Below are 19,717 nucleotides of genomic sequence, written 5' to 3'. Positions count from 1 at the left end.
AAAATAATACCAGTTGCCTGACTCTCCTGCTGATCCTGTGTCTCTAATACTTTTAGCCACAGCCCCTCAACAAGCATGCAGATCAGGTGCTCTGACTGAAGTCAGACTGGATTAGCTGCATGCTTGTTTCAGGTGTGTTATTCAGCCACTACTGCAGCCAAAGAGATCAGTAGGACAGCCAGGCAACTGGTATTGTTTAAAACGAAACATCCATATCCCTCTCAGTTAAGGTTCCCTTGAAGTTCATGCAGTCTTCCTATGTGTGGGATTTCATATGGCTTCCTCTCATAATTAGAGATGGTTAGTGAGATATAAACAACTCTGCCTTGCATGCACATTACATGCAAATTGATTGTAGACAATTAAATGTTTGATTGGGTCAGTTCCAAGCTGCATACAGTTTGCATGAAGTTTGCATGCACACCATAATTATTTGCATCTCATTGATAATCTCTACTTCTGGTCCAGTAGGCATATTGAGACATTTGTTGCACGTCTGCTTATAAGTTCCTGCCATTCATCTGCCCACTTACAGATCTGAAAATATAGTGCACTGAACAAATATTAGCATTTTGCTAAAAAGACAAATGTTCCTATTGTGCCCTCTACAGGAATATATCCCCTTGGTGAGCATCCTGTGTAACCCAGGAATCAGGAGCCGTCACTGGGCTCAGATGTCAGAAATTGTCGGCTATGATCTCACACCAGACTCTGGCACCACCCTCAGAAAAGTGTTAAAGCAAAATTTAAATCCTTATCTGGAGAGTTTTGAACAGATCAGTGCTGGAGCCAGCAAGGTAAGATGTGATTGGCTAATCCGTATGATGTTGTTTGAAATTTCATAATGCCTTAGGTTTTAAACTATCTTAGCAAGCTGAACTGTTTGTAACTATTCATTCCAGAAGATTTATATTCCCACCTTCAAAATTCTCACTTTCTCTCAAAATTTAGCCTAACAGTCAAGACACATGACACAGAACATTTATATTCTGCTGCTACATTTATTATCTCCTGGCGGACTCAAAGCACTTCAGGGCTGCAGCCACTTAGGGCACTCTCCACGAGCAACCAGGATCATTATAAAGCCTTGCCCAAAGACTCTTTACTGTTTTACGTACTGGCTTGAGCTGGTATTGGAAACCTGGTTAAAGGCTCAAACCCTGGTTAACAGCCTAACCAGTACGCTATCCAGCTGACCCCTTCAATAGCATAGACTACTGGGCAGTGCATCGTAAGTGTTGAGTGGACGAGTGTGCCCAAAATCTGGATAAAAATTGATGGGAAGATATTATTCGATTTCCAGGGACGTAAGAAACCTTGGATGAACTCGTCAATCTAACTTATATAAGTTGATCAGTACAATGAATCAGTATGTGGCAGCCTTAAAGAGGGTGCTTCATGAAGTGTTATTGGATTGGCCATGAAGTGGCATAGCATTTGTAAATGTTTAAAAATGTTAATGTTTCAAACGTTATTGTCTGTAAAAGCGATAAGCACTATCTATATCCAACTGACCAGCTCAACCAACTGAATGAATCAGGAACAAAAGGATGCCTGAGAAAAGTAACTCATTAGTTTTGACACAGGACTTGTGAAAAGAAAGTACATTTAATAAAGTACAGTAATCTAACAGTGAATTAGGATCATTATCTGTTTTTCACCTTATCTCTATTAAACCTTTCAAGCACCCAAAAGGCAAAAAACTAGTTGGAAAGTAATGAGGAACTACTGTAATCAAGAATAAACTATTTTGAGAGGGGTTTTTTTTATGCTTGAAAAGTGCCAACATGATGTAAGTTAAAATGATAAATAAGTAAGGAGAGATTAATCATGAGATACGTTTTTTGCATCTGTCCCAAAGTCAGAAAACCTGTTACAATAGATAGTTTTTGTGTCAGGATTGTTTGAGTCCATTTTACCTCATCTGCAATCCAGTCATTGGTAGATCAGGGCATGTACAGCTACATAGTAATCAGCTCAAGCAAGAAAACAATGTAACTATTGTATATTAAGAACTTTTTCCGGGGCGTGGCCTGCACGGAGATCAGGACGGCAGCTAGTTAACTGAGCTCCGTCTTTACCCTGCCTAAAGCGGCTCAAAGCGACCCCGTCCAGGGCAACAAACAACCCCAGAATCATGGAGGAGACAGCCATGGAGCTTGATGCCTCTAAGAAGAGGAAGAAGAACTCTCCTAAGCCGCAGAAATTGACGGATTTCTTTCCGCCGCGCGGCGGACCAGCTCCACAAGATGGCGCCGACACTAGCACTTCGTCCCAGTACAGCTCTGCAGCGCAGGAGCCCGGCGACAGCCAACACACAGAAGGGGAAAAAGACGCATCCTCCTCACCTGATTCAGCCTCTCCTTTCCAGAGCCCAGCGAAATCAAGGCTCAGGAGATACTCTGATAGCACTGCTCCTAACGAGGTAGGCCTCTCCCAACATCCCCATACAGGCCCCAGCCTATTAGACACGCAGCTGCAGACAGAAGCCTTCCCTGCTTCAGAGCAAGCAGCGTCCCAAGCATTCATAAAACACATCCTTTTAACATTCAAATCCTCTTTAATGAAAGACATTGCTTCTCTCACTGACAACCTCAGAAATGATATTTCTGCTTTGGGGTAGAGGGTACATGCATCAGAGGATAACATTTCTGAAATCATTAGGGGCATAACATATTGGTGGACACCTCTGACACACAATCTTCTGACATTGCTTGGCTGAAAGCCAAATCTGCGGATTTAGAAGACAGGAGCAGGTGCAACAACCTAAAGTTCAGGGGCATTCCAGAACAAATCCCAACTACAGAATTAAAACCATACTTAAAAACGATGATGAAAAAAAACGATGATATCGAACTAACAATAGACCGAGCTCACCGCCTGCCTAAACCCGCCCATCTTCCCGACTCGGTCCCCAGAGACGTTATAGCACGGTTCCTCTTCTACCAAGCTAAGGAAAACTTTCTACTTGCTATAAGAAAAGCCGGCTCCCTACCAGACCCATACTCCAATATTCACACTTATGCAGATCTCTCCCCGGCTACGCTGCTACTACGCCGTGAACTGCAACCATACACGAAGGCTCTCCAATCCCTTCAAATCCCATGTAAGTGGGGCTACCCCACCAAGCTCATCTTCTCATTCCGCAACAAACAGTATGTTATAACATCTTGTGAGAATGGAATGAAGTTGTTCAAGCAATTGCAGATTTAAGTCTCACCTGTCCCTCTACGGCTGCAAACCAATCCAAGCGCAGCCAAATTATCCCTGGAATGGCACAGTAAATCTAGATCGACCCGTTGCTGGCAGGGTCCCTACCACTGCCAATCCCCTCTGTGTGCCGCTGGTGACTTTTTTCCAACAAAGATGTTTATTGTTTTATCTTTATCAACAGTACATGTATTATAACAACATTGATGTCATGAAGTAGTTTCAATGTTGGTAGGTTCAAACATAAAAAACACTATTTTCAACAATACTGAAATGAAAGTATACAGTATATTACCAAGAATATTGGTATCCTAGCCGTCCATTAACAAGGCCTCTGCGGCTGGACTAGCTGCACACCTATCATGGTAGGATGCATCTGACCACCCAGTATAGGCCATATCTTATTTCTGAATATAGAAGATTAAAGTACACTTTCTTATTGCATCTAACATATTAAAACTCAACTAAGAAACAAACACCAATGTAAACAGCAGCCGGGTAAAACTGGCACAATTGAGCCTAATAACTTAACATCTGAGTGGCGATGAAATAGCTTTAACATGTATTAATGAAATATTACACTTTACTGAACAATGTCTTCCAGCTGTTTGGTAGTGTAGTATAGGGTCTATTCGGGGATTGTCTGTTTTTTAAATTACGTTCCATAATCATATTTTGGGTTACCAGGGCTATAAGGTGATCTAAGCTCAGGGTCTCCTGAGATTTCCAGTTAGAGGTAATGATATGATGAGTTGCCATAAGGATATGTAAAATGATCTGTCGGTGAGCAGTGTCAATCTTCTCAATGTCAATCAATAAGATAGCTAGTTGTGGAGAGAGCATAAAGGACGGGTCATAATGCGTCCGAATTATTGTTTTAATCTCTGACCAGAATTGGGATACTGATGGGCATTCCCAGAGCATGTGGATCAGGGTACCTGTCTCTGTATTGCACTTCCAGCATATATCTGACCCAGATGGGGAAAATTTTGCCAATTTCCTAGGTGTTATATACCATCGAAAAAATATTTTTTGAAATTGTTCCCAATGGGAATTGCATTTGGAGTATTGCAAAAGTAGTCTATTTGCCCGGAGAATCTGTTGTAATGAAATGGTCAAATTAATATCATATGACCAAGTCTGTAGATATTTTTGCAATGGAGATTGATTGGGCGATAGAAGATATGTATACCATACACCCGTACCACCTGTGGGATGTTGTTTAGAATTCAGTAGCGTGAGAATATGTTCATTGACATCTGGGATATATATTTTTTTTGAATTGAGAAGATTGAAAATTCTATAATATGCAAAATAATATGAGTCTGGCAGCTCAAATTGTGTTCGGAGCTCCTGGAAGGACTTAATATCTAAACCTTTGTATAAGGCATTTAAGGAGAGGATGCCTCGCGCTTTCCAGCCGGTGAGTGATAAATCAGGAGTTAATAATTGTATAGTAGTGAGAGGTATACGAGCCGCTGGTGACTTTTATACCTGGTCATAACAGCTCGTGATCTATTAGGAGTTTTTTTTCCTTCTTGCCCCCTACTATTTGTGTGCGCGGTGAACTTTCAGCACACAGGTTCACCCTTTGCTCACTTCCGGTTCATTTATATCAGACATTTGTTCTTAAGGACTGTTAGTTATGAATGTTAACTACGCTTGGTTATATTTTGCTTTAATCATTTCTCATTGGTATGATCACACTTTGCTGCTCCATGCAACTTACAAGGGTATCCTTTTCTTAGCTGACTCATTTAATGAAAGTTCTATTGTATATGCAAAAAACATTGCTGAACTATGTCATTAAAAATCACCTCTATGAATGTAAGAGGCCTGAACTCCCCAATTAAGGCTCCCTGCACACTGCAAATCCGTTTTCCGATTCCGATTCCGATTCCGTTTCCGATTCCGATTCCGTTTCCGATTTTCCTTGAATACATTCAACAGAAAAACGGATCAAAAAACGCAGCATGCAGTTAAGATTAAAAATCTGAATCGGAATCGGATGTAAAAACAGATTAAAAATCTGAATCTGAATCTGATTTGCTTGCAGTGTGCAAGAGGCCTAAAAGACACTGGTTCTGGAGAGAGGTCAAAAGACATAATCCTCAGATCATTTTCGCCCAAGAGACCCACTTACTAAAAGAAGACAATCTCCAATGCAGTAATCCCACCTTTCCCACGATATACTATAGCTCATTTAAGATAAAGAAAAGAGGAGTTATAATTGCCTTCCACAAAGATCTAAAAGTAGTACCCACGGAAGTGATCCTAGACCCACAAGGCCGATATATTATATTCACAGGGTCTATCAATGACCAAGCCTTAACGCTAGTTTCCCTGTATGCTCCCAATACTGGGCAAAAAGCATTCCTTCAAAAACTCTGCACCAAAATCCAAGCTCACAAAAAAGGATTGCTATTGCTAGGGGGAGACTTTAATGCTTGTCTCTCTAAACTAGACTCCTCTTCAAAACACCCCCACCACCTCACTTTAATAGATAAGCAAGTCAAGTGGAATAATTTATTCGACCCCTGGAGAATCCTCCACAATAATGAGAGAGACTACACACACTGGTCTGCGGTCCATAAGACCCACTCTAGAATCGACCTTTTCCTCACAGACAAGGTCCTCCTTCAAGAAGTCCTAAGCGTAGACATTGACACAGCTACTCAGTCGGACCATGCCCCGATACATATTACCGTCCGAAACTCTTTAACCATCCCCAAACCCTTCCTTTGGAGACTAAATACCTCTCATTTAACAGATAAGCACTTCTCTGATAAGGTAGAGACGGAGTTAAAGGAATTCTTCGATATCAATATGAGTCCCGAAGTTGACATTTCCAGTGTTTGGGCTGCGCACAAAGCCTTTGTCAGAGGTATACTGATACGTTAGGGATCACGGAAGAAAAGAGAACGTACCCAAGCTTTCGACACTCTAATCACCCTTATCCAAGCTAAAGAAAAACTCTATTAGCAACAACCAAATGTAGAACTTGAAAAAGAACTCTTCCTTCTCAGGAAAGATCTCAGTAACTTATTGAATCACCAGTATGACCACTACCTACAGAAATGCAACCTAAATTTTTACTCTCAGAGCAATAAAGCCAGTAAATATCTTGCGAACCTTCTAAAACATAAACAAAACAAAGCTAGAATCGCGTCTTTAACACATCCAGTAACCAAAGATACAGTTTCCAACCCCAAAGCGATAGCAGATTTGTTCAGCGACTACTATAACAAACTCTACAACCTAAATTCAGATACCTCTACCCCCCAACCCTCAGAAGCGCTAATTAACCAATTCTTAGAGTCTATCAAACTCCCTCTTCTCTCCCAATCACAATTAGCATACCTTAACAGTCCCCTTTCAGATGAAGAAATATCTAAAACAATTGAATCACTGAAATGGAATAAAGCCCCCGGCCCAGACGGATTCAGCAATGAATATTTACTGGCTTTCTCTTCCACACTCACCCCCTACCTCACCCTCCTTTTTAATAATTTTGCATCTATTGGTAAGATCCCTGAGGAATATCTAGCAGCAAACATTACGGTTATTCAGAAAGCAGGGAAAGACCAGAGAGACCCTGCCAACTACAGACCCATCTCGTTATTAAACGCTGATGTCAAACTCTACGCTAAATTACTAGCAAACAGACTAATGCTATGCACCCCTATCTTACTTTCCCAAGACCAAGTGGGCTTTACAAGAGGTAGGCAGGCGTCAGACGCTACAAGACGCATGCTAAACCTTGTCCGCTATGCCGAGCTCTGTCGAATGCCTTCTCTCCTCCTTACTTTGGACGCGGAGAAGGCATTTGACAGAGTACACTGGCAATTTCTCAAAGCTACGCTTAATAAATTTGGGTTTAATGGTCCAATTTTATCCGCTATTATGGCTCTATATACAGCCCCTTCTGCCCGGGTGAATGCAGCAGGTTTTCTTTGAAAGCCGTTTACCATAACCAACGGCACTAGACAAGGCTGCCCGCTTTCCCCAATCATTTTTGTTCTAATTATGGAAACGTTAGCTCAAAAAATTCGCTCCAATCCGCTAATATCCGGGATCAAAGTTAAGGACTCCTCCCATGTAATTAGTTTTTTTGCAGACGATGTAGCGCTAATTATCACTAATCCAGAAATTTCTCTTCCCCATTTAATTACCGACATCAACAGCTTCTCAGCAGCCTCTTTATACAAATTAAATCAGCACAAATCCTTCATTCTAGGCCTAAACACGCCCCCTGAAGTCAAATCCCGCCTGGTCAAAACCTACCAGTTCCCATGGGCAGAAGGGGCGGTAACATACCTAGGGATTAAAATTACCAATAGAACCTCGGACCTGTTTAGAGCAAATTACATCTCTATGCTTTCACTTTTGAAAACGGAATGTACAGATACAGAACTATCGAAACATTGGCTTTCATGGTCTGGCCGGATTGCCGCATTCAAACTCTTTCTACTCCCCAAAATCCTATACTTATTAAGGACATTAATTATTCCCCTTCGCAAGTCTTTTATATTAGATCTACAAAAGTGTGTTCACAAATTTGTTTGGAACACCAAAAAAGCTAGAACTTCCTATCACATCATGATCTAGAAAAGAAAGAAAGGGGGTATGGGATTGCCGTGTATTTGGTCATATTACACGGCCTCAATACTAGACATGTCCAAACACTGGTGGGACTCTTCACTCCACAAACCGTGGGTCCATTTGGAACAAGAGATCCTAGGATCCAACCTACGAAACTTATTGGAAGCCTTGTTCCTTGGCCATAGAATTTCTCCCAATTCCAAACAATACCCGAGTATTGTAGCCACCCTAAAAGCATGGGAAAACTTCATCAAACATCCCCCCAATAAAAAAGACCTCTCCACACTCAACGTAAACCTAACAGTCTCAAAATTACTTATTCCTGATCTTGATCTTCACACCTGGATAGATGCGGGTATAAAATCATTGAATCATCTATATGAAGGGGACAACATTCGGACCTTTGCCGACTTGACAAGATCCTTCAAACTCCCCACAAACCAATTATTCACGTATCATAGGATTTATAATTTCCTTCACTCCAAAAGAGTAACCCTTCCTCAAACATCCTCTCCCATTCTAGCGATGCTTAACTATAAGGGCCATCTTAAAGGAGGCATCTCAATTTGGTATGAGGAGCTTATAAGACACCCCGCATCCCCTATTGAAAAGTACGCGCGGATCTGGTCTCATGATCTAGATATGGAGATCTCCGCGGATAAATTGATCTCTGCTAGCTCCACCTCACTCAAACTCTCTAAATGTAACTCCCACTGGGAACTGATGAGAAAAATTTTATACAGGTGGCACTTAACTCCCAGAAAAGTAGCGTCCTTCTCCAAAAACTCCTCTTCTACATGTTGGAAATGTGGTTCCGATATAGGTACCTATCTCCACATGTTCTGGGCCTGTCCCATCATTGCCAGACTTTGGTGCAACATCGAGAAATTAATCACATCCTTGATACTCCCTGAATTCCGCCTTTCCCCCCAATTAGCTTTACTAATGCTGGGGTTCTATAAAATTCCCAAGATGTCACAACCCATCATTTGCCACACAATACTTGCAGCTCTGCATCTGATTACTTCAAATTGGAAATCTTCAGAAGAATTTTCCTTCCCGCATCTATTATCACTAGTCAAAAAGAACCTAGATATGGAGATCAGGATCAGGAATAGAACCACAAACAATAGCAAAGGATATATACTCCCGGAGGAATGGTCGTCTTTCTCCACCTAAAAAGACACCCTTTTAGAACCTTCTCTCCCCCCCCCCCCCTTTAGGTCGCGCAAGCAAACGGCTTTGCCGTTTCTTTATAATTTTACTGCTGCATGTGTATCATTCCACTACATTGTGAAACATAGGTTATTTCTGGTTTATGTTAATGTACATAGTTAGATGTTATATTGTAAGCCTTCCACATAACTCCAAAGGATTACCATCTGTTCTAAGGTCCTTTCCTAAGGTCCATCTGGGATGAACAGTTAGGTTATATTATTCTATTACCATGTATCTGTCAGCCTCCCAGAGGTTATGCATGACAGTACCAGGTACCTCGGACTTCTGCATATGTTCTGTATCTATAACAAGAGAAATCGATGTACTAGAATCTAGAATCCATATTCTCTAGTGTATGTCTAGAGTATTGTTATACTGGTTTGTATATCATTATATTTCGAAATCCTATCCTGTTGTTATGCATGACTGTACACGAGTTAAAACAATAAAATTTGGATTATAATGAAAAAAAAGAACTTTTTCCTGTATTTTTGTAGGAATTCTCTCTGGAGAAGGCAATGCACACTATGGAGGATATGTGGGACTCCATTGCATTTAACACCAGTGCTTATCGTGAGTCAGGCGTGTCCATCCTTTCAGCAGTGGATGAAATCCAGACCACTCTGGATGACCAGATTGTGAAGACTCAGACAATGAGGGGATCTCCTTTCATCAAGCCTTTTGAGAAAGAAATAAAGGTACATTAACTATTCATGTGTTAATAATAAACTTCAGGTTGTTAACAAACAATTAGCCTCATCACCGCAAAAAAGCCAGTCCGATTATGTTACAAGACTTGTTTTGGATCACTTGACTGTTAATATTAATGCATATTTAAACCACTTAAGGACCAGGGGATTTTTTACAGATCTGTGCGGCGTGGGCTCTCCAGCCCGCAGCACAGATCAGGATTGCTGAAGGGCGAACAGACTCCCCCCTTTTTCCCCACTAGAGGGATGTCCTGCTGGGGGGGTCTGATCGCCGCCGCTCTGTGTGGCCAAGCGAGGTGGGGGGGCTCCTCAAAGCCCCCCTCTACAGTGCTATTCCCCCCCCCCTCTCCTGCTCACAGTGGGCGGCACAGGACGGCGATCCGTCCTGTACCGCCTCTAATAGGCTTTAGCCTATCAGACGGCGGCGATCCCCGGCCAATCAGAGGCCGGGGATCGCCAATCTCCTTTACGGCGCTGCAGCGACAGCAGCGACAGCAACGCCGTATGATATAAATACAGGGGATTTCTTCCCTGCGTGTTTACATTTCGCCAGCAAGCCGCGATCGGAGGCTCGCAGGCTGTTCACGGAGACACCCTCCATGGAAACACCACTTCGACCTGCCGACGCCTATCGGCGTTAGGCGGTCGTTAAGTGGTTAAGTTGGAACTCCACCCACAATTATCACTTTGGATAGTAACTGCTACAATACATGCGAGACCAACTGAGTATTTTACTTCTCTCATCCACACACAGCATAGATCTTTTTTCTTTAGCTCACATGTTTACCCCTGATTCAGGCAATGTACCTAGAATTCACTGACTTATTTATGGAACTACTAAACTGCCATCGCTCAACCTGTATTGTAATATAGTTTATTCTTGGATCCTGTATTTGGTACACTGTTAACTACAATAACAGTTCTAAAAAGTGTTGTGACTCCCATTTTAGAGATTAGCCTATTTCATGCCATGTTACTAGTAACAGAAAGGAAAGGAACTCTGTCTGATGTGGACAAAACCAGTAAAACAAACCTAACAGAGTTACGGTAGGTTGTAAGCCTTTGGCAGGGTCCCTTCTTCCCTAGCGTATTCTATATGATCGTGTTCTCCTTTCCTATGACAGCCTCGTACTTGTATTACTGGGCCTACCTAACCAGCTCCAAATCACATGATCATGTATCTTGTACCGTTTGCCTTTTATGACTTTGGCCTGTGTTGTATAACTTGTTATGTCTGTCGTCCTTTTTATCATTGTATGTATTTATTGTGCAGTGCTGCCTAATATGTTGTCACTTTATAAATACAATAAATAATAATAATAACAGAGTTCAACTTCAAGAAAAAAACATCCTACTCAGGAAACAGACCATAAATAAGAACACTTGTAACATATACATAATATTCCAGCATGGTTAAACCAGAGTAAAATTGTGTGAAGCAAGACTGAAAGAACAAAATAACCCCCCTCCCCCCCCATACCCTAGAGGCAAGGAAACCAAGGTGGTCATCATCAAACTTGCCATTTCAATGCTACCCATATCATTAAGGGAGAAATGCCACTTCCAGCTATCTCACAGCTCTCCTCCTCCTTGCTCTTTGGTCCAAACTGCCATGAGCAATTGATAAATAAAAGTGAATACTATTTTATTCCGAGTGCACAGTCTTATTTTCACGTTTGACAGCTGCATAGAGACATAGCAAGGTCAAAAACTCACATAGTGTGCTGACAACTTCACAGAAACACTCTGTAGTTAAGGGGATCAATGTAGTTCTAGATGCAGTGAAAGGATTTGCCAATTTGCAAACTAAAGGTGTGGTTGTCTTCATATTTGCGTGGAGAGCATGGCACAGCTTGTACTTCAGTATACTACTGAGTTATACTTCAGTACAGGGCTGGGCAGAGGCAGAGGCGAGAAAGGCTCCAGCCTCAGGGAGCAATGTAAAAGGGGGTGCAAAACTCACTCAGCTATCATTACCCTATTGGGCCTGATTCACAAAGCGGTGCTAACAGTTAGCACGCTGGTGAAAAGCCCTTTATCATGCCTAAACTCAGTTTAGGCATGATAAGTTTAGGTGTGATAAGTTTAGGTGTGATAAGTTTAGGCATGATAAGTTTAGGTGTGATAAGTTTAGGCGTGATAAGTTTAAGCGCCAACTGGGTTAGCACTGCAGTGCACAGCTGATCAAAAGTTTTGTGCTAGCAAAGTCTGCTGCACTTCGCATAAAGTTTAATGGCGCTGCTTTGCGTGCGGGACTTTGCAAGCGATCTAAACTTATCTAAACTTATCATGCCTAAACTTATCACACCTAAACTTATCACGCCTAAACTTATCACGCCTAAACTGGCTTTTCACCAGCGTGGTGCAATGGTTATCATGCCTAAAGTCTCTAACTGGGTTAGCACCGCTTTGTGAATCAGGCCCATTGTGTTTGAAGCAGAGAGAAATAAGAAAAGGGGATACATGACAGTGACTGCAAGCCAGATAACTAGAGATTAAGGTGTTGGGGTGGTTGAGGCCCCTTTGGTGCCTCCTAGTCTACTAACAATCAGTGTGTGACGGCTGGGGTGGGAGTAATGAAGGGGTGCACTTTGGTCGGTGTCTCAGCCTTGGGTGTTAGAGGACCTTGTCTTAGCTCTGCTTCAGTATACTACTGAGTAGATAAGCATATTTAATACTTTTGAAATTTGTAGTGTACTTTTCTCCAAGCGATAACCATTTGCTTACTTGGGGCAGCATTCACTAAGCATTACCACATTGTGTAATGCTGAAAACAGCTGACTTTACCGAACACCTTCCCAAATTCCAATTCACTAAACCAGTTTCTGCACATAAAATTAATATTACCAAGGTAAATTTCCAACCTATTTGGTAAATCCTCAGGAAATGTCAAGAAATTTACAAAGATTTCTACAATTAATAAATCTGGCAAAAGTGTTCATTTTTTGCCAGCTCTTACCAGCCGATAAGTCACTCTTTCCATTCTCTCTCTGTGTGGTAGATTTGACAGACAGCCTTTAGGGAGGGCCAGGCAGCCAATAGGCAGAGCCACATAACCACACAGCCCTGCTTCTCATGCTGAATTGATGCAACAGGGTATGGAACTGCCTTTAGCCTTGCTCTCATGTACCAAAGAGCTCCACTGTGCTATAGATAGTTTGCAAACGATTTGCTTTATCCTGCTAGTGAAGGGTAGAAAATAGGATTTGTCCTGCAGAAAGCAGGACAAATAAGCTTCAGTGAGGAGTTAATATGCATTCAAATTATACCAGACCATAGTGTATCATTTTTGTTTTTTACTGTGTTTAATGGTATAGAGCAAAAAATTAATTTTGAGTCTATCTATTCTATTATTGGACTAAATTAATGCACTGTGCATCTTCTTCATATTCTCTGGAATTTAAGCTATGGGAGGAACGCCTGATCCGCATCCAAGAAACAATTGATGAATGGTTAAAAGTTCAGGCTCAGTGGCTCTATCTAGACCCGATCTTCTCCTCCGAGGACATAATGCAGCAGATGCCTGAGGAAGGACGACTCTTCCAGACAGTGGACAGAAATTGGCGGGAGATCATGAAACACTGCGTGAAGGATCCTAAGGTAATTTAGACACTAAATGTGGGCCAAAACTTCCTATTGATTAAAGTGTGGGATAGGCTACTAGTGAAGCAGACTATAGTTTTACGTTGGCTAATTGAATTTTGATTTTTATCGTGTTCTTAATTGTTGCAAATCTCAGCATCAGAACACTAAATAGTAATTTGTCTTCGCTTTAATGGAATGTTGTCAATAATTGGTTACTATTGATATTATAACTACAAGGAAACTTGTTACCTTGTAAACGTCTGGTATATATAATAGCAAATATATCGGCACCAAGGAACAATGGAACCGCCGCTGAGAAGAACAATGTCCAAAAGTTCAGAAGTCAGGCATACATCAAAGGTCAGCGCAGGTTTAGAAAGTCATTGTATGTAGGGAATGATAAATTCTTCACCACAATATATCAAATGCCCAGAGGTAGGTATCCGCCAAACATCAAAACAAGAAAAGGCTTACCTGCTCCCAACAACCCACATTATAAGGTTGTAAAATGGCTCAGGTCACAGATAACATCCAGGGAACATCAGACGTCGTGAAGATCCAGTGGACATCCGTATGGAGGTAAAGTTTCAGGAATTTACATAGGAAAACAAAAACGGCAATATCTAAGCGTAACCCGTTTATTTAGATAAAATTTCTTTAAAAGATAGTAGATATAAAAACAATAACTCACATACGGGGCCCATAAACTGGGAACCCCGGAAGATTAGCACGCATGTAATGGTCAATCGCAGATCAATAGACAATGGTGCCGCCTTTTATCTTCCCGACTGGTTTTGCAGTCTTGCGTCATCAGGGGAGAAAAGGCGAACAGGCGGCAGGCACCAAATTTATAGCTTTTAGTCTGGGAAAAGAGGGTGGGGTGAAAGAAAACTCCCTCAGAAGGGCATCACTAATCAAAGTAGGAAAGAGTCACCCAAATGTGTAAATAAAGTGAAAAACAGAACAATATGCAAATAGCATATTAATAGCAAAGAATGGTGTAAAAAAATATAGTGATATCAGTAGTGAAAACAGGATTACAAACGAAGAACACCTAGACTTTTGAAGATTAATAGGCAGCTTGATTACTCTAGCCTGCACAGGAAGCAAAGCAAGGGGGGGGGGGGGGGGGGGGGAGAGAATATTGGAACATACACTTCATCTCTACACACAATAAGGAGGTGTCTATTGGGACATACAGGCACCCCTGCATATCAGCAGAAGAGGCATATAGAACACACAAAAAGAGATTCCTTTCCACTCTGCGGTGGTAAAATAGTGCAATGGTCAAGGGCTCAGACTACAACACAGGAGACCCGGGTTCAACTCCCGGCTCCTCCAGCCCAACAAACCACACCCATCAAGCAAGGGACCCTCGAAGACAAGAGGAGAGTCACATGGGGCACAAAAAGAGCCCCCAATTTTAAGGGGGAAAAAATAAAATATAAAAAGCTAGGTGTGCACTGCGCATGTGCAGCTGCGTTAAGGGCTCAGAGTGTCACCCCCCCACTTGTGCATGGCCACAGCCGCAACCTTGCATATGTGCACAATGGTGCCGGGCAGCACACACGGGTACAGGTGGATACAGAAACCTGCAGCTTTATTATATAGGATGTTGTAAGTGCTACACTGATGCATTCTTTTACTCAAGAAATACATTTTTTAGTTAAAAGTGATTATCGAATGCACTTCTCTCACTGGCCCTTATTCAATTCACTTTTTCCTCGAAGTTTTCTCCTAGGAGATACTTTTTCTGTACTCTTACTCTGATAAAAAAAAGTACCAAAAAATTGGTGAAAAAGTACTGTCAAAATTATTGTATTTTCTTGCTTGCCAGTGGCTTTAACCGGTTCAGCACCGCAGTCCGAAAATCTCATGCATCCGAGCAACGTTCACCTCCCATTCATTCGCCTATAACTTTATTGCTACTTATCACAATGAATTGATCTATATCTTGTTTTTTCCACCACTAATTAGGCTTTCTTTGGGTAGTACATTTTGCTAATTTTTTTCTAAATCTATTTTAACAGGAAGATTAAGAAAGAAATGAAAAAAAATCATTATTTCTCAATTTTTGGCCATTATAGTTTGAAATTAATATATGCTACCGTAATTAAAACTCATGTATTTTATTTGCCCATCTGTCCCGGTTATTACACCGTTTAAACGATGTCCATATCACAATTTATGGTGCCGATATTTCATTTAGAAATAAAGGTGCATTTTTTCAATTTGCGTCCATCACTATTTATAAGCATATAATTTTAAATAATATAATAACATATTCTCTTGACATGCATATTTAAAAAGTTCAGACCCTTGGGTAACTATTTATGTTGTTTTTGGTTTTTTTTTATTGTATTTTTTATTTTTAATAAAAAAAAGTGTATGTGGGTAATTTTTGGTGTGGGAGGGAAACTGCTAATTTTAAATGTAAAATTATATTTTTTTTTATTAAAATTGTATGTTGGTGCAGTTTACTATTTGGCCACAAGATGGTCACAGTGAAAAAAGTCCTGGATGCGAACGATCTCTCTGGAGAGAAAGCGTCGGTATTTCTGCGGGGAAGGTAGATCGGTGAATGGGAATTATATTCCCATTCACTGATCGGGGGGCTAGCGGCAGGCAGCGGGAGCGCGCGCGGGGGCACGCCCGATCGCGCGCACCAGCCGGCGGCAGCAGCAGTGCCTATCTGGACGAGGAAGCTCGTCCAGATAGGCCGAACTGGTTAAAGCAGCAGGGTCAACCATACTATAGCAGGGAAAAAAACACATATATTAGTGGATAACTTCTTGTTCTACTTACATAACAGATGTATTGTATTGCCCACATTTTGATTTTAGTTAAATGTATATAGTAAATAAAGAGAATTATGTTCCCTCTGACTGAAACTAATCCTGATGTAATTTCCCCCCTTACTCTTTTTTTTCTTCCTCCTAGAATCTGCACTAGCTAGCTTGCTTTGTAAACATGTGAGCACAGCAAGATCAGATTTCAGCCTCATGTCACACTGAACTGCCCTCAGCCAATCAGTGAGGAGCAGAAATGTTGGAGGGGTGATTGCAAGCTTCCTTCTTGTCAGCAATGTACCAAATAGAGTCAGGCTGACAGATGAGATTTATTACAATAGAAACATTTCTGATTAGATTGGTGTGTTTGCAATGCAGGGTAAGGTTCTAGGTTGCATAATGAACACAGAGCAGTATGTAAATGGATTTTGATTTTAAAGGCATTTTGTTAACAAGGTGTGAAAATATCACCTATGAGAAAGCTTAGGAGGACAAGTTAGTTAATTGAATAAGTGCCATTGTTTCTAACACTATCACTAGGCTAAATATCGTAATCTATGAATAGGACTAACTTAAAGGCAAACTGTAGCCCTTGAATACTGTTCATAACAAGTATGTTGATATCATTGTTGTATGAATCCTTATGCTAGTAGCTGTTACTTATTTCTTGCTTGTGTGGCATTTTAGGTGCTAAGTGCCACCTCCCTGACTGGTCTCCTGGAGAAGCTGCAGGACAGTAACTTACTCCTGGATAAAATCATGAAGGGACTTAATGCTTATCTGGAAAAGAAGAGGCTGTTTTTCCCCCGGTAAGAGTATATATATATAGATATATATATATATATATATATATATATAGATATATATATATATATATATATATATATATATATATATATATATATATATATATATATATATATGTATATATATATAGATATATATAGATATATATATAAATATACCAAGCAAGGCTTTATTTGAAAGACATGCTAGAAAAGTCCAGACATAAAATTTCCACCAATATTCAAAGGTCAGAATAGGGAAACATTTTGCAAGGTAATGTTATGTACTATTTAGTCATTGCTTACATATAATTGTAGGGCATTATTGATCAGGAGCCTACTAATCCTTTCCAATCCATTTTCGCGATCACCCACATTCCCCCAGCACTTAATTTTTTCCGGTGTGAGATCTTAGCAGTGCAGACCGGAAGAGGATGTAATAGGATCTCTACCGCCTTCGGATTAGAGTAAGGAGGCCACCCATCATCGGGGGAGGAGGGTGAGTCTTGTGTCAGCTTGCACCCTGTAGCTTCAACCCATTGCACACATACACACCAGCGTTCTTGCATAATAGCGCAGCATGGTGATGGAGGGGATCCACATAGGCTTACACCATGCCAGACTTGATCCAGAAATGGCGCTCATAGAGTGAGCCCAAATATGCCTACGCAATATTTAAATTATCTGGTGCAGTGCCGGAGGGTGGGGCCGCCAATGATCAAAGGTTTGGACTTAGTCTTACACTTCGATCTAAAGAGGATTTTATCCAGCAACAGCACCCCTGGTGGCAGCCATGATTTCCTATGTTGGTTTATGTCCGACATTGGGCCTGAACTGGAAAACGCCAGTGGCGGAAATGGTGTGACAAAGGTTAGGAAAGGATTAAAATTATTGCAAGCACACTTAAGTATAAGTACACAGATGTTAACATTTACATGTGGATATTTAAATTGTAATAGGCTTTAGAACCTGAACCTTCATCAGAAAAAAAAGGAAATAAAGTCTAGTAGTATTCAATACACTGTTCTCGATATTCAGATAATATTGGTTTTTTTTTACAGATTTTTCTTCTTGTCTAATGATGAAATGCTGGAGATTCTGTCAGAGACAAAAGATCCTCTCCGGGTTCAGCCTCATCTGAAGAAATGCTTTGAAGGGATTGCTAAACTGGAATTCCTCCCCAATTTGGATATCAAAGCCATGTACAGCTCTGAGGGGGAAAGGGTGGAGCTTATTCAGACCATTTCTACCTCAGAGGCTCGAGGGGCTGTGGAGAAATGGCTTATCCAGGTGGAAGATGTAATGCTGAGAAGTGTACGAGATGTCATTGCTCGCTCTAGAATGGTATGTTTTTTGTCTTATGTCTTTGCAGTCTTTAAGGCCCTTTTACACTTAATGTGTTGGTATGTGTTAGTGTGCGCTGGTATGCATTTTTTCCACAGCAGTACATTGTGAAAAAACTTTCAGTTAAAACCCATATAGTGGGAACATATAGGAAAACATGGACATTGCTTTGAAATTTTGTTTTCTTTCAGTTATGAATGAGAGCAACTGATTAAGTGTAAGAGGGTCCTAAGAAAATGTTTAAAATGGCCCTGAATTAAAAAATATATATATTTCATAAAATCCAGCATATAGCTGGTATTAAAAATTTAAAAATCAATTTTCTAAAAAACGACAAGGTCTTAAAAAAAATCTGGACATGTTGCCACTAATGACCGAAACATATATAGCTAATTTGTTTATGATAGCATGTTTTGTGGTTTCTTATAGAGAACCTGTACTGAGTAAAATTATTTAAAATAAACACACGAGGTAACTTCAAATGAACATTACATAGTTACCTTGCCACCAGTTCCTCTCAGAAGCTCACCATTTTCTTCTTACAGTGATCCCTTCCAGTTCTGACAACATTTTGTCAGACCTGAAATATATCAGTTGCTGCCAGTAATATATCAGTTGCTGTCAGTTACAGCTGAGAGGAGAACTGATGTGTCCATGTTTCCCTATGGCTCAAGTGGGGGGTGTTACAGTTTAACTGTGTGCTGACCAGGAAGCTGTTATGGGGTAATAGCCATTTTCAAAATGGAGGACGGAGAATTCTATTGATCACAGTGGACAAACAGGACGCAGGAGAGGAAAAATAGATTGAGGAGTAGACTGCACGGGAGGCAAGTATGACTTGTGTATGTTTATTTTGACTTTTAATTTTCAGTATAGGTTTTCTTTAATGAGCCAAAGACAATTTGAATTGGACACTTCTGTTTAAAAATGCATTTTTCCACCTAAGCTTTAAAATCAATTTTCTTAAAAACCTTAAAAGAATTTAAATTTGTTTGGTACATATCCCCCAAATTGCATAGCAAGTTGCGTAAAAATTGCATGTATGGGGACTTTGCAGCTAACTGTGAAACTCAGCATCATAGATTTCAATGCTCCTGGCAAATTTTGGCCTCATATTTGCAAAGAATGTGTCTTAAACAAACGGTCAGATTCACCATGAATCTGACTTTGCAGATTTCACCTGTACATCCCTAATTGCCAGTTACAGTGTAGGTGACTTTATTGAATATAAAGCTATGCACTGATCCTGTACTTTAAATTAGTTCAGAATAGTATTGATGTATTTACCTGATTATGGACACTAGGTGGTGCAGCAAAACATACTATTACTTTGTAACGCTGTTTTTATTACCTGGATTAAATCTTGGTGAACCCAAATACAGTATTTGTTTTGCTCAATGGTATAGGCATACAAATGTTATCTGTAGCCAAATTATGGGCACAAATATTCAAGCAATAATATTTGTTAGTGGAC

General features: G+C 40.6%; 1 protein-coding gene across 1 annotated transcript in view; it reads left to right on the top strand.

Annotated features, from left to right (window-relative positions):
* Positions 1-19,717, top strand: part of DNAH12 (dynein axonemal heavy chain 12) — a 257,076-nt gene that overhangs the window by 68,490 nt on the left and 168,869 nt on the right. Inside the window, exons 18-22 of the mRNA XM_068253712.1 lie at positions 612-797; positions 9,528-9,728; positions 13,146-13,340; positions 16,802-16,923; positions 17,961-18,243. Of these exons, the coding sequence (XP_068109813.1) occupies positions 612-797; positions 9,528-9,728; positions 13,146-13,340; positions 16,802-16,923; positions 17,961-18,243 (987 nt within the window). The remainder of the gene's footprint in view (positions 1-611; positions 798-9,527; positions 9,729-13,145; positions 13,341-16,801; positions 16,924-17,960; positions 18,244-19,717) is intronic.

Source organism: Hyperolius riggenbachi, chromosome 9 (genome assembly GCF_040937935.1).
Source record: "Hyperolius riggenbachi isolate aHypRig1 chromosome 9, aHypRig1.pri, whole genome shotgun sequence".
In the NCBI taxonomy this organism is placed as follows: domain Eukaryota; kingdom Metazoa; phylum Chordata; class Amphibia; order Anura; family Hyperoliidae; genus Hyperolius; species Hyperolius riggenbachi.
The sequence above is the reverse complement of the archived record's forward strand: the minus strand, read 5'-3'. Positions and strand labels throughout refer to the sequence as shown.